The sequence below is a fragment of the Candoia aspera genome, chromosome 1 (assembly GCF_035149785.1).
Source record: "Candoia aspera isolate rCanAsp1 chromosome 1, rCanAsp1.hap2, whole genome shotgun sequence".
Lineage (NCBI taxonomy): Eukaryota > Metazoa > Chordata > Lepidosauria > Squamata > Boidae > Candoia > Candoia aspera.
Genome location: NC_086153.1, coordinates 170249397 through 170266203, shown reverse-complemented (window position 1 = coordinate 170266203; position 16807 = coordinate 170249397). Strand labels below are relative to the sequence as shown.

The window sequence follows — 16807 nt, the reverse complement described above, 5'->3', positions numbered from 1 at the left end:
ACTTCTTTTGAGAGCGGGGGAGAATGGAAAATTGGGGCAAGGAAAAAAAAACCCTTCCAAATTTCTGGTAAGCTACAAGTAAGTTGTAAAGCAAAGCAGAAAGACACATTTCATGAGATTTCCAAATCACTGTCCTCCTTGTATTATATTCTTTTACCAGTCTTATTTATTCATTGGATGTATATAGCTGTCCATCTCAAATATACGACTCTGGGCAGATTACAATATTAAAATGATAAAAACATATAAAAAGATGACACCCACAGCAGGTGGGAAACTGTAAACAACAATCAATAGCCAACATAACCAGGAGACAGGCTTCCTCACACACTGGGGGCCCCAGAACCAATCCTTCAGGGCCTGGTGAAAGGCCAGCAGGGACAGGGACAGTCTGATATTCCGGAAGGCAGGTGCCACAACAGAAAAGTTGAATTATCTTTCCTATAGAATTAAAAGGTTCAGGTCAGCATCCAACCTTCAACTATACAGCACAGGAAAGTATGGAATAAAAAAAAGTTCTCTATAATTCCCAAACTTTATTTTATTGGTTGAAACCCTGAAAAGAAGCTGAAGTATACTTCAGTCTTTTGTTATTACACCTGCTCTGATAATGACCTTGCTCTAATAAATGATGCCCCCTTCTTACAAGAAAGATTTTCATCAATATACTGTGCTCCAAAATACTCAAGTTCCTGTTTAAGGCAGGGATGGGGAGCTGCACTGAGACCATTTGATATGACAGTAGAATATGAAGAAAAAATAATGGGTGAGAGGAAAACAAATCTTCAAGGAGTCAGCCAGAGAGGTACATGAGGCTATCGTGATGCAACCGAGAACCTTTCTTCCTATGAATATGTAACCTGTTTGAGAACAAGGCTTTATTTATAAAGATGAGAGTGAGATGGAACAGGATGTGGGTGCTATCTGCTGTCAGGAGAGAAGCAGAACAAAGCGGCTGTGTACGGACTTACATGCAGAGACAGCCAGAAGCAGTTTATGAAGCAGCCATGCAAGCCTGGCAGAAAATGCAGATTCTTTACTGATTCATAGAGAGGTATTTTGAACATTCTCCTGTGTGTTGCAAGTACTTCTTTCAAAAGGTTTACACAACCACACAGTGAGATTCAGAATAAAATGTTTAAGAGAATGATTTCTAAATTTTCTCTTAGAAGCAGAAGAGGCACAAAGGTGATGGAGAATATGTAAGAATCAAGCCTTTCTTTTCTTCTGAGGTCCTAGTTGACGGATTGGGTTAGTCATGAAAAAGAAGCTTATCTCACCATGGAAACAGTTATTGCATGTGAAACATTTATTATCCCAGTCGGTAGAGATAGACTAAACACTTTGAATTCTTTTATTGTTTAGTGTCAATATTGTCACATCACTGAAGTCTAGTGCTAACTGTATGTTATTAAAACTATATAGCACTTCTTTTTCATTTCTGTTCCCCTGAGAATGACAAATCTGGTTTTCCTCTGAAATACAATTTTTGACAAATGCATTAGTTATGCTTTCTTAGAGCAGAACTTTGAAGCGGATGGGACATTTATGAAGACTGATAAGTGTTCACAGCTAACCTTAGTGATGAAACAATGGCATAGGTATGATGAACTCGCAGTGCAGATCTGTTTGTACTTGTGCTCCAGTGTTGGATGCAAGTATGTAAATTGTGGGATATGTGTTGCTGTGAAGCATGTTCAGTCATTGCCCCCTGCAGACACCTACATGAAGACATTTGCATTCTTAGTATGCCTTCCTTTATATTACAATCACATTTTGCCTCTCCCCACCACCCCTCTTTTACAGGGAGATACAATCGTTTCCTGTGATTCTTATGGTGTATTGAAACTGTGGGACATTCGGCGGGGAGTCCCAATGGTCTCAATTGATGCTGGTCCACACCCTGCCAATCATGTGGCTTTTGATCCTTCTGGTAAGATCTTTCCTGACACTGGAGATATCAGGGACAAAGGTTTTAGCAAGGCCATTTGCCTGCAGTGCTGGATTTATTAAGAATTTTAGAGATCTAATTGGATGTAGTTCTATCACTTTATTGTATGTAGGACAGGTCTGAGAGGTGAAAAAGAAACCAATCATAAAATGTTCTGGCTATCATTGAAATTAATGGAGTTAACAAAAACAAACCCATGGAAGAAATATGAGGGTCGCATCATATTCCTGTTTTCTGTCATTCCAAAGCTTATACAAGTATTCCTAATACATATTTTTATAGTAGACTGTATTCATACCATAACAAATGATCTTAAACGTACAAGGAAATGAAATATATACGAAGTTCAACCATGTAGATGGGTTAATTCGGCAATGCTTCCCAGGGCAGAAATTGCACCTGTATGCAAGTTTTGCTTATTTTCCTTAACGTTGTTTTTTTTTTTTTTAAATCCGTTCAATTGTGTCTGATTCTCGGAGACTGCCTGGACAAGACCCTGCAGTTTTCTTGGCAAGGTTTTTTGGAAGTGGCTTTTCCTTGCCTTCTTCCTACGGCTCAGAGAGAGTGACTGTGTCAGGCTCCCCAATCAAATGTTCCCAGAACACCTTACCGGACTCGCATCCATCTTCCAGCAACCCATGTCAACCCACAAGTCACCAGCAGGGAGGGGGAGCCGGGTTGAAGTGTGAATCATTTTGTTTGCTCCTTGCCCCAAGGTCATCAGGAGAAAAACCGTTCCAGCCATCTGCCAGCACAGGAAGGAGAGGCACATACCTAAGGGGGCAGGGGGGGTGGAGTTGAAGTTTCTGTGATTTTAAATGTAGAAATGCACGGGAAATGGCATTCGCAACTTTTACCCTGTACTGGACGCTTTGCTTCATTAAATATATGATAATATATCTCTCCCATTGTGGGAGAGGGGTGGTAATAGAAATCTAATAAATAAATAAATAAAATTGATTTCTAGGCAATTGCTTATGAGTCTTGATTGAGTGAAAGCTCGAATGCTCCGGTCATTGCAGACTGGCCCAAGGTCACCCAGCTGGCTTTGTGCCTAAGGCAGGACTAGAACTCACGATCTCCCAGTTTCTAGCCCAGTGCTTTAACCACTACCCCAAACTGGCTCTCTGATATTGAAATAAGCACTCCCTAAAAACATCAAGCTTTCTTGACCATGTTCAATATTTCCTAGGCTGGGATAATTGCATTTTTCTAATGTCACATCCCAGTTACCTTTTTTCACAAATACCCGAAACCATCTCAGAGGAAAGCTTGCCACAAACTTGCTCATTCTCACTTACTCACATAAACCTAATTCAGAAGACTCAGACGGTTGTCTTCTAGCTACCAAAATACTCAAAACAGGCAAGCTAGATGTCAATAGAAGAGAATATATGTAGCTCAGGGTTGAACTGTGGAGTTCTTGCTGCTTTCTGAACTTGGTTCAAGTTAGCACCTGGTTAGGTAATAAAGCATCTTAGAGAGCATTAACAACTCCACAATCTAGATGTCTTTTTGTTCCAGGAATGCCCCATTCATAGCGGGATTCTAAGCCATCCCCACTACAAGTTACACGTAGATACTGTTCCTCAAGAATCAGGCAGCCATTAGAAGTGATAACCTTGAATTTATTCAGTTCCATGAATTTATTCAGTCCCTTTTAAAACCATAAATACTGTGTGTGCATCATCACATTTGATGGCTGCAAATTCCATGGCTTAATTGTGCCTTGTGAAAAAAGACTTCCTTTTATTGATCCTGAATCTTCTCATTTAATTTGAGTGGGTGATTCTGAGTTCTAATGTTGTGAGAAGTAATAGTGATCGCTCTATTTATTTTGAGTTTATAACTAAGTGCAGAACTGAAGTAGACTAAAACAACTGAAACAATAATATATTACTGTTAATTATAGCATCATAATACAAAATGAGGAGCCTCTAAACAAAAAGGTTCATGACATATAATAACCTCTATAGATTCAAAATGACAGATAAGAACTTATTTCTTTAAGCTTTGCAGGGGAGCACTTGAAAAAAAGCACTTCTGGTGCTTTTAGAGAAGGGGAGAAAGACGTTTTTCATGTCATGCATGAAGCAAGCAAAAAATCCCTGGTCTTTTTCCTAGAGAGCTGCTTTAGCCCACCACCACCCCTTTTTTTTTTAATTGAATGAATCTTGTCCTTAAAGATAAGATCATTTACTTTCTTTCTTCAAGCAAATGTTCCCTTACAAACTAAGTACTTCTTTCTGATAATAACTGCATCCAGCTTAGTTTCATAAAATGATTATCTTGATTTATACAAGCTTTGAGTTGTTGAATGACAGGCCCTTGGCTTTTCTGCTCATTAGAATAATGCTAGAAAGTGGAATCTGCATCTCTCCAATCAGCCTTCAGTCATCGAATCATCAGCTGGAGCTAATGTTGAATAATAATGGCAGTGCTTGGTTTCACGTACTCCAAGACACACAGTGTTTCACGTAGTATGCAGCTCAGAGAAGCAAAATCACAAAAGCCATTAAAAACTGAATGCATCTTATTCATCATGTCAGTGGGGGTTATCATTCTGTTTTCCAAAGTCCTGTGGTTTTCAGGAGCTACACTTGTCCACTGAACTACAGATTTTACTAGCCCTGTTTTGAAAGTCAGATACCTAATTGTTTTATTTTCAGCTATCAGGCTCAGGGTGTAGGTGTGGGTATAGGTACACATGGAGAAGATTTCCAGTTTGAACATGTTTTAGGATGTTTTCAGAAAATGTCCAAAGAAGAGAAATTAGAGTTGGATGAAACTATTCAGAAAACAATATCTGGCTTTTTTTTTTTTAAACAATGTCTTTATTATCGCTTCTAATGCTGCAATCTGACATACGTGTTTTTCAAATACAAGTTTTGTTTAATTCATTTTGGTTTTTTTCCAAGAAAGCAGGTAATTGCATTGCAACCTAAATAGTATTGCTATTCAAGTCCTCAGTAAAAGATATTTAGTTCTTTAACAAAAAGTGTATGTTCACTTGATAAAATGTAAGACAACTTTGTGTGATTAAAAGCAGGACTATACAGTATATCTCAAGGTGAATAGGGTTTTCTTAGTACTGCATTTGCAGAAAACATCGGACAAGTAGGAGAGGGTGGTTAACCTTTCCCTACAGGACGTAGAAGTTTTGATGAGCCAGTTTGGTGTAGCGGTTAAGGCACCAGGCTAGAAACTGGAAGATGGTGAGTTCTAGTCCCACCTTAGGCAGGAAGCCGGCTGGATGACCACTTGCTCTCAGCCCTAGGAAGAATGGAAAACCATCTCTGAAATCTTGCCAAGAAAACTGCAGGAACTTGTCCAGGCGGTCGCCAGGAGTCAATGCCAACTCAAAGGCACCAAAAAAAAAAAAGTTCATATTTCAACATTATTGTAACTGGCATTCATTTTTATGGAAAAAAGCATGTGCCATGTATACTTCCATTCTTAGAGCTTTTGTACACTTGTGGACATATACTGATAATCAACTTCAAACACTTCTTAATTTGCATGCTGTATGTGGTATACCAAACTCCTTTGAAACATACTGTTCTTTAGATATATAAATTATATTTCTTTTTGCTAAATGTTCAAGTAACATTTCTTAGTATTTCTTTTTAGTTATGCATTCTCAGCTTATCTGATTTTGTCAGTTTCAATATGAAAATGATCCATTCCAAGGGGTGGGGAGAACAGAGGAACAGAGTGTGGGGGGAAACTGTTGTTATTGCTTATTACTACTGCCTATGTTCTAAAAGGTAGATATTGCTAGCCAGCTTGGGTAACTGCGCACGCCCATGCTTCTACAAAGCACCCTTCGACAGTGTTGAAGCATGAGATGTTTTGAGTTGCAATTATCAGCCCCAGCAAGCATGACAGTCACAGATGATGGGCTCTGTAGTTGTACAGTCTGTAGTTGTACAGTCAGTAGAGGCCTCCAGGCTGGAAAGGCTACTATAAAAATCCTATCTAGAATAGAACAAAGCAAACAAATGAATGTATACATTTTAGTATGTTGCTGTTTACAGGACTGAATTTATCTATTGTAATGACATCTGGAATATAGACTAGTACAATGGATATAAGACCTTCTTGTACACACAATACATTCAGATTTTGAAAAGCCATTCATAAGGTATTAGGCTTAAATCCATCTGAAAAACTACCTGTCCTGATCAAACAACTATTAGTTATATTCCTTTATCTTACCCTGGCATTTTAATAGTTTGCACTAATATTTCTGCTATTTTTCTACATTATTTTGCTGCTAATTCCCAAAGCCAATTACAATGCAAACAGAAGAATTTAAAAGCTTGAGCTTTGATAACAGGCAACAAAGCAAGTAAGGCATTGGAGAGGGTTGAATATATGACTGCTTAATGTGCACATATTAACAGAAATAATTAGATTGTTAAAAATCTGACTAGAAATCTATAAGCTTCACCTCTCCTGAGCCATTAAATCAGTAGATGATGTGTCTTGCAATTTCATAAGAACTTTTCTGTAATGATTGTTGAGTTTCAGATTAAAATAGGTTGTTGTAATTCTATATCATTCTTTGTAGCAAAGCTATTACAGTTCTCCTATTAACAGCTGATATGAAAGGAAGGTTAGCTAGCGCAACAACAAAGGGGTTTAGAAAATCAGATGGAATCAAAATTAGTACAGTAGCTGAACAAGAATGTGGGCATTTTGTGTCATAGAACATTGAAGATTTGAGATGGTTAGTTTCTCCCCCCCCCCACCCCTCATCTAACTTCTATGATCTTCATGCTAGGAAAATAATATTAGATATTACCTTATTTTTTAAAAATTCTTGGTCTACTCCTTCTGAAAGGCTATTTATCTGGAGAATGTTAAAAAAAATGAATATGGAATAATAACTGAGTAGGGTTGTTCTCCAGATTCCTCCAAGGGGCTGTTTTTTATTAAATGTGGGATTCTGTGCTCATACCATGTGTTTCCCCAGAGTCACAGAGCCAGGACACCAGCCTGACTTAAGGTATGTGCTTCCAGAGGATTAATTTTGCCCTTTGTTATTTTAAGTAACCTGGTTCCAGAGGCTCAGTAGAATTCAACCCAAAAGAGAAAAAGAAAAAAATAATCCTAAGCTATATGCACAGTAGTATTTTTTTTTTTAAGTTTAAGTCTGTTCTAAACATTAAAAATAACAAGAGGTAGAGCTGTCTTAGCCAGTTTACTGTAGTGGTCAAGGCATCAGGCTAGAACTTGGGAGACTGAGTTCTAGTTCTGCCTTTGGTGCAGAGTCAGCTGGGGTGACTTGGGCCAGTCACTCTCTCATAGCCCTAGGAAGGAGGGCTCCATGCACAGAGGGGAGAGAAACCCTTTGTGGGGTTGCAGGAATGGAGCACAAATCCTGACGATTTCAGCTCCACTCCTGCAACCCCAGAAAAGATTTTTCCTCCATGCACAAAGGGAAACTGAATTCCTTTGGTGGGTTGCAGAAAAGTTTGAGAATGAAAGGCAGCTTTTTTGCTCTGTCCACTTAACAACTTGGGAGATTGCTTAACGACCACAACTGGAAGTGCTGGGATTGTGGTCGTTGAGCAAAGCAGTCACATGGGCGTCTCACTCAACAGCCACTGCTCAACAACCAAGATTCTAGCCCCAATTGTGGTCGTTAATCAAGGACTACCTGTAATTAAAGCAATATATAGCTCAGGCCCAGATATCTTGACTACTTTCCCTAGTTGAATCTGCCCTCCCAGTACAATCAGGGATAGAAAGCTTTTGCTAAAGGACCTATCACTGAGGGAATACCATCTTTAAGGACCCACTAATCAAGCCTTCTCGGTGATTTCCCCCTCCTCTGCAACAGCCTACTCTTTGGATATCTGGACCACCCCTTCCTGGCATGTTTCTGAAAGGCCATGAAAACGTGGCTCTGCAGGAGACATTTGGGGATGAACAAAACTATACTACCCCACCCCCCAAAACCCTAGTATTTTTTGTGGGAATGGATTTTATTATTTTTAACCATATCTGTTTGTATGTAAGCCACTCAGAATCTCTGAAAATTGAGCGGCATATAAACCCAAGTACATAAATAAGAAATAATTGTGCAGATGCAAAGCGACAGAGCAACTATTACACTTACACTTACAACACTCCAGGGATCATAACAGTTGTGTCTGTTTGGTCGTCCTATCTTGATAGATTCTAAACCTCACTGATTCCCAGCCTCATTCCAAAGAGAAGCTAAAGTCTCCATCCCTGTGACTGACAGTACTTCCACCTGACATTATAAAGAGCCCAACCTCACATGCTTTAACACCAGATATCTTGCTGTCATCAAGCCTGCAACTGAAATTTTTGCAGTGACTCTCAAGTTGAACCATTATGATAAGAACCAGATCATGTGTATTCATTCCCTGAATTGTAAAGAACAACCTCCTTTACATCCTGTAAATGGGGCAGAACCACACAACAGACACACATATGCATGGCCTTTTTCATAGGGGATAAAGAAGTTTGCTAACACAGAGGGCAAGATTAGACCACCTGGAATATTCTATCCTTTCACTAAACAAGTTTGGAAGATTCTCTAGAATTTATTCCTGCTAAAGTACCCTCTGCCTCCTTTTTGGAGTTTGTCAACTGTTCTCAGTTAATGGAAAAATAATTGGAACTGTTACCTTCCTGCAACTTTTGTTTATTGGCTATGAAGGGAGTCATTTAATATGTTGCTGTTTTGAATAGAAAGTGGTCAGTAAAAAGTTTATTCCTCACCCATTCAATTGAAGATTAGAGACTACCACAAAAAATAGGTTGCTCATCTGTAATTGCCTTTTCAGTCATCCTATGCAGATTGACCCATCCCATCACCTCTGTGTAGTTACATTACTCCTATGTTTGGCAGAATGCTAAATGATCCCTGATCTGACTGCTTCTGGATAGATATAGTAATGGGATGTGACTGAGGCTTTCTTCCAAGTATCCCAGCTGTAGAACATTCCAAAAGATGCTCTGCATAGAAACAAAACCCATCTGTAAATGTACAGATGAGTACTCAAAGAACCACAGTTACAAGTAAACTGTTCACATTTTTACAACTTTCAACCTATCAAAGCCTAGATTATTGAATGGACTACAGTAGTATGTAAATACTTCACTCAGTACACAAAGGCTAGCACTTTTGCAGTTACCTTTGTGTCTAGATATACATGCAAGATCTGATCAAGTTTACCTATTTTAATTTATTATAATTGGATCAACCTGTATGTGCTAAACTCTCCCATTAGTAACTGTTAACTTTTAAGTGCTTAACTGTAACTTGTTCCTACTCTCTCTTTTTCTTTCAAATTATTTTGGAAACCTGAAGCTTTTGTGCTCCTCAAGTGCAGCTATCTATATTATTTTTTTATCAATTCCAAGGACCAATTTCTTCAACTTACTCTGTTCCACTTAAGGTTTGACCATTTGCTTCTTGCAGCTGAAATGCAAATAGGGCGTCATGTTGTACTTTTAGTCAGATGATAACCTCTTATGTCCCGTGCTAAAATGAATTATTACTTTCTAGAGATTACTGATAAAAGGAATGGAAGGCTGAATGATTCAATAAACTCTTTGGAAATCTGGATGGTACAGGAGGCTGTGTAGACAGATAAGAAAATATGTTTTTCTTTCTCTACCACCACTCACCCAAGTAACATATACTCCTGGCAGAGTAATGTGACTTGTCAGACTAGAGATATGCTTGAAGAAGATTTCGTATTGAGATACAGAGAAACTTTATGAAATCCTCAATGTTAGTGCTATATGCAAGATAGCATCTGCTTAAACAGGGACTTCTTTGCCAAAGAAGTTTCCTATGAACTTAAAATTTACAAAGAAAGTCTTGCCCACTGTACATGGTTTTCTCCTCTAATGTGTTTAGGGTTAGGACTAATACAAAACCTGGTAATAACACATGCTTTTTCTTCAGGAAGAGCATTGTACTTATCTCTGTTAAATTTGATTCTGTTATTTTCAGCTCATTTCTCTAACCCAGCAAGAATCACAAACTTCAGTAAGGAGTTTTAATGCAACAATTAAGGGTAAAGTACGGAATCTTTAGGGACGCGGTGGCGCTGCGGGTTAAACCGCTGAGCTGTCGATCGGAAGGTCGGCGGTTTGAAACCGCGCGGCGGGGTGAGCTCCCGTTGTTAATCCCAGCTCCTGCACACCAAGCAGTTCGAAAACATGCAAATGTGAGTAGATTAATTGGTACCGCTTCAGCGGGAAGGTAACGGCGTTCCGAGTTGTCATGCTGGCCACATGACCCGGAAGTGTCCTATGGACAACGCCGGCTCCAAGGCTTAGAAACGGAGATGAGCACCGCCCCCTAGAGTCGGACTCGACTGGACTTTACGTCAAGGGAAACCTTTACCTTTACCTTTTACGGAATCTTGGTAATGGCAATAGGAACTTCCAGCCGTCTTTTATTAGTGAGTTCATTACAGCGGCGTCTCTTTGAAACTTTTGAATCTCTTCTTCCCAGGCTTTCTACAACTCAGAGAGCTGCCATTTCCTAGACTAATAAATTCTGCCATTGATTCCTTATGTCTAGAGCTCCTCCCATGTCTTTCTCAGCCTCTTATAATTTCTCACTTCATGGTTTCTTTACATACAAAGTTATTCAGCATCCATGCCTATTTCTTTCGAATAAATAATACTTCTGTGTTTTATTTTCCAGTTTTGACTCATCCCACTAGGTTCCTCTTGGGATGGATTTATTTAGTTATTTGCTATACTTTTACGCCACCCATTCCCAAAAGCTCTTAAGTGGCTAACAATAAACCATTTTAAACCCCAAACCTCAAATACACAGAAAACCAAAAATCATATAAATAAGCCGTGTGTACCACAGACTCTACGTGCATATTATAAAGCAGATGGAAAGTTTTGACAAGTTTCCTGAAGCACAGAAATGATGACGCAAACCAAAGCTCCACTGGGAGGAAGTTCCAGGAAATGGAGGTAATGATGGGAAAAGCCCACCTCTGAGGCCTTTTGGATGACTGTCATGCAGGGATAGGATTTGGTGACAGCTGACCCTATAAAGACTGGTTGTTGGGTAGATATGCCAGAGGAGGCATTTCTTTCCCATGTTATGATTTCTAGTGCAGAGGAAAGGTGCAGAGGTCCCCCCCCCCCACACTTCCTGATGTTTTAGAGAAGCAGCTAAGCTTTCAGAAGAGAACAGCTATGTTATTCCTTTATTGTAAAAGAAAGTTCTGTTTCTGGAAGAAACAGGAATCTCTGTATCTTTTCCGCCCACTTGCCGGCTGCTAACTGATTGATAGAACTCAGAGGTCAGGAGTGCCAAAGGTAGGATTGCTGATGTATCTGAGTAACTAGTTGCTCTGGCATCTGAATTGTGCTAGTGGAGAAACTAGAGTTTTTGAACCTAGAGCTTAACGGTGTCCAAAAAAGACACTAGTCTGGGAAGAGAATGACATGGGACCAACAGAAGAAGCAGAGTCAGCTGAGAGCTACTTGTAAGCAAAGGAGAAACAATCTACAGACTGAGATGAAAGATGACATTTAGTCAAGTGACTCACCCATCTGAAATCCCCAAGTGAGAGAGAAACAGAAGCTCTACAACATGAGCCAGTAGGCCAAGAAAATACTGTTGGCTCTTGTGAGTCAGTGCAAGCCAGCTCCAGCACACCCCTGGGTACAGGTGAATTTACAGTATGTCAGCTGATGATCATTTACTGTTCATTTACCCTTTTCACACATACTGTTACCAAGACAGATTCCACCACCAATCTTAAACCTGTACATCTTTTTTTTTCCTAAGAGAAGAACTTTGTGTTTGTCTCCATTAAATTTAATTCTGCTATTTTCAACCTATTTCTCTAACCTGTCCAGCATTGAAAACAAACGAACAACAACAACAAAAAGATACATACAAGAAAGAGAAAGGGCCAGGTTACAACAGAAGAGTACAGACAGGTTCATTATAATGGTAGAGCTGTTGTCAGGAAAATGAAATCTTGAAATGAGCTGAAGCTAGCAAAGGAGACAAAAAGCTCTTCTTCAGATAGGAAGAGAAAATATTCAATATGCTAGCTGCTCAGCAAAGGCAGCAAATGCTAACAGGTAACAACAACAACGACAACAAAAGGCAGAGCTACTCTAATCCTATTTTGTTCAACAAGGAAATTACGCAGGACAGGATACAGTTTGAGATTGATAGACATATGGTCAGAAAATATCTCTATACTGTATAATGAATGCATTTCAGTTCCCAGGATCTGATGAATTGCATGGTAGATTACTGAAGGAGCTACCTGATGGTCTGGCTAAACCCTTTTCTATTATCCTTGGGAAATTCTGGAGAACTAGTGAAGATATTCCTACCTTCAAAAATGGGAGAAAGGATAATCCTGAAAACTATAAATCTGTCAATCTGACATCAATATTTGGGGAGATTCTAGAGTAGATCTGTGAACACCTTGAAATAATATGGTAATTACCAGAAGTCAGAAGCAATTTGTCAGGAATAAATCTAAACTTATCTCATTTTTTATGGGCTAACTTTCATAATAGATTGTGGGAATGCCATCCCTGCCACCCACAGCTGACCCTCATCATCTTCTTCCTCCCACTGCTGAGACACCCAGCCTCATGAGGCAGCACCTCATCAGCAGTGTGACGAAAAGATGGCAAAGGTCAGCTGGGGGCAGTAGGGACAGCAGAATGCAGGGCAGCAGGGGCAGTAGAGTGCAGGGTGGCCAAACGGGCAGAGATGGGCAGGTGGGGGAAAGTTGAAGCACACCCTGTGGTTATAAATGCAGGTGGGCTGCCAAGCGCCTGAATTTTGATCACGTGACCACAGGGGCGCTGCAACGACCGTAACTTTGAGTGCAAGTACCATTTGTTCAGTGCCATCGTAACTTTGAACGGTCGCTGAACAAATAGTCATTAAGCAAAGACTACCTACAAGGCATCTAAATATCTTTCCCAAGGCCTTCATTGCTATTCTACCAAGCTTAGTCTGTGGTATATTTCTTGACTAGTAAAGGCTAGTTCCTTTACTGTTGATAGTCAATCCTAATGGTAGAAGCTATCAAGCTGCATCCTAACCATGAAATAGCTATTTGACAGGCTTGAACAAGAACAATTTACAAAGGAAGCAAGATGTACAGAGATGATTATCTAGATACTCCTTCCCTTCCACTGCGGATTGTAGGGATTATTTTCATAGCACTGGATACCTGAAAAGATGTTTGAGGCATCCACACAGTATCATATTTGAAAGCAGCCAGGGAGTTAGATTTGAGGTTTTGCTGAGCAGCAGCTTCAATAGAAAATAGCATCATTCAAACAATATAAATTCTGTGCTCTATGTTTTTAATGTTTATCTGTAATAGAAGGTGAAATTAAGGTGCAGGTTAATTGTTTGTAATTATATCTTAATCAGAAGAACTGATTCAGTCTCTTTTTCTTTTTGTAGATCAGTGTAATAGCTTTACTTAACTAAAAATCTGTTAATATGATTTATATAACTTTCAGTGCAGCCTTGGAGTTTATATGAGTACAGTGTGTTAACTAACCAATCTGTATCCTTTTCTTCTTGACTTAACTCAAATTGTTTTTCTCCTAGCAGCCAACTATTTCTTTTTACATCCTTACAGAATCACTTTTGTTGGACCTGTTCTTCCATAACATTCCTACTTTTGTGGCTTTACCAGGTGCCTCTTTAAGTCTTAACCTGAACAGCTGATACACTTACTAACCAATATCCTCAACAAAGTTGTACACTTATGTCATCTCCTAGTGATTCTGAAGATCTGAGGATGATGAAACAACAGGGGTTGCCATTAGAACATAAATGGCAAGTGTTTGTACATAATACAAATGTACCCAGATAAAACCATGTTTAGTCAACAATGGAAGTTGCAGAAATCTTCTCTCTCCATTATTGCTGTGTCTGCTCACTATCATTTAGCAGAACCTTTTCAGGTGATTGAATGGCTTCCTTTGTGTCAACCCCAGGATACAGCAGCTTGAATCTTGAAGGCCCAAAGTACCTGGCAGACTTGAAGCAGATAGCAACAGTATTTAAAGTAGAACCCATAGACATTATGTCCTAGGTCAAAACCATCCCAAAAACTAAGCCGGGATTGACTGGGAGACCACCAAGAAATCCTAGCTCTGCAGGTTTGACTGGAAGAAGTCAGGGCAAGTTCTTTCAATATTGTTGTCAAGAAAAGCAGATTGATGTGTCCATGAAGTCACCAAGATCTGAGCTTGATTTGATAGATCCTTTTAATTATTAAAAAAAAAATAGAAAACTGCTTTTCAGCTTATCCTTAATTTTTTTAAAAAAAGATTTTTTAAAAAAGAGCAGAACTCTCTTCCAGTGGTGATGCTCCTGGTGAGCAGCACTACTGAAAACACCCAATGGACAAATTCCATTGTGATGTCTTACCTGGAAATTTAATTGAAGCATGCTAAACTGGAAACACCTCATACCATTGAAGGGATGACTTTGCAAAGAAATAGAGGACATTTATACCCAATGGGACAGAGTAATAAAGTCTTTGAGGCTGAACTGAACATTTGATCTTTGGAGGAGGCCAATGACTCCTTCAGGAATGGGGAATTCTCATTGTTTTAAAAGAAATATTTGGGCGCTATGATTGTGGACAACCATGGGTTAGACTAGCCGAGCCTGGACATGACTAGTGCATTTTGAAGAATTGTTCAGAACAAAATTGGGTCTCAATTCTTGAAATATGAGTTGTTGTTTTTCACATTCTCAGATGTTCATGCTGAAAAATATCCATAATAATATAACTAGGTGGTACACAGTTCCCATCTGTCGTAGATTCTGTCAAAACAGTTGCCAGATACAAACAAACTGGTTGTAGTAGGCTATGGCAACTCAAGCGCTTTTAATTCAGAACATACACTGAAGAGACTATTTACTATTCAAAGCTACTTTGCCACATGCAAAGCTAGTGAAGAACTAATATAAATGGATACTTAAATGTCAAGTTTTAACATCTTCAGTTTAACATTGACTCTAAAAATCACACATTTGATACCACAAAAAGAAGTTAAAGCAAGAAATCAATAAACTAGATCTATTGTAGATATTTTTAGTTTCTTTGTGGATGTAGTTTCAGTGATATATGACCTTTGGAAAAATTTTTAATGAATTTCTTTTGGAGAAAAATCCATGCTTTCAAAATAGTGAAAAATAACATGTGAATAGTTTCTTCACTGTCATCATGAAACTAAGAATATTTTAACACTTAACATTTTTTTACAGTTAGATTTTTACAGTTATGTTAGGTTTCCCATATTTTATAGCATGAAACAAATCCATATAAAATCAGAACTTTGATTTTAATTAGTTCCCAAACCTAGCTAAGCAGATATAATTTGCTCTGGGATTAAAAACTTATTTACTTAACTGTAACTAATGAATAGAATTGTTGTGATTTTAGGCAATGTATGATTGCAAAAAAGGTTACTTTAGTGAGAAATGACCATGCCTCTATTTTCAACTTTACTTGATTTACTGAAGAATCTTGTAAATAGAAAAAACTCCACAGTTTCCTTATAGGAAGCAGAAAAAAGTTATTTGTTCCCGAAACATGGTAGATTGATTTCAACAAAGAGCTAATGTCAGTTCTGCAAAATACTTTTTAGATTTAAAAAATACATTTTATTAGAACACCAGGTATACAGGATCCAAAGAGCCAATCAGAATGTCTGTATGTGCATGAATAAATTAAAGGCTAATGCAGAGATTCCTGATTTGCTGTATAACCCATTATGTAACTACAGATAGTTTTACCAGTGGCTGGGGCTTCAAAAGATAGTTAATTACAGTTGGACTCTATTTAGTTCCTCAGTTAAATCCCAGTTAATTCAGATTTCTTTTTTAAAAACTTACATTTAATATTTCAGTGGCACTTTCCTCTCTTAATTATATTGCATACATTTTAATCTTACTAATAAACATTGAAAGGAATGCAGGGAGACAGGTGGTGAAAAATTAGCCTACTCCTCAGTATCAAGGATTGTTTAGGCTGAGCCATTGCATTAACAGAGAAACTGTCAACACAGGCAATACAATTGACCAAAGGATAAATTTAAAAAGGGATTCTGTGAGGTACACTTGGTTTCCTTACTTTTGTTCACCAAAAAAAAAAAAACCTATTACCAGCTTCCTTGTTCTCCACTTACACTGTCAAAAAGTAGATTTTGAGGATAGATATTCTTCAGTTGTATGAAGTTTTGCAGAAACTCACTTTGTTTAAAACCTGTGGTTTTATTTCATTGCCCTTGTTCGGTAAAAACAAAATAAAAAAATATTTGAAGAGAGGAGCAGACACCAGGCTCCCCTCATCTCTGTTGTATATACTGTAAATGCTTCACCTTAAGAAGGATCTCAAATTAGCAGTGCCAGTAAATGGCAACGTCCATTATGGTGACAATATTCCAGTCATTTAGCTAGATGCATGGGGTCAGTGATAGCTCCAAAAACATGAATTCGAGAAAACCTTCTGTGGTTTGTTTCTAAGGCAATTATACATAGGATAACGTCCCAACGCTATGAACCATTTTAATGTAGACTAACATTGTAGTGCATGATATTCAATCTACACGTTTCATGGGAGAGTTTTCAGAAATGTGATTTTTCTTTTTTTGGCTATAAAATTATTTGGTAGCCTCGCAGCACAATGCTGCATGTTAGGTCTATTGTTTAGAATAACATCATTTTTTTTCCTCCAGTGAATATTTAATATTTTTAAGGCATTAAATGCTTTAATTCAGGCCATGAGCATGGGGTTGGGCTCAGTGGCCTAAATGGCCACTTCT

At 38.5% G+C, this 16807-nt stretch overlaps 1 protein-coding gene across 1 annotated transcript in view; it reads left to right on the top strand.

Moving 5' to 3' along the window:
• The window catches only part of SPAG16 (sperm associated antigen 16), a 298090-nt gene that overhangs the window by 223409 nt on the left and 57874 nt on the right, over positions 1–16807 (top strand). The window contains exon 16 of the mRNA XM_063317912.1: positions 1807–1933. Within this exon, the coding sequence (XP_063173982.1) occupies positions 1807–1933 (127 nt within the window). The remainder of the gene's footprint in view (positions 1–1806; positions 1934–16807) is intronic.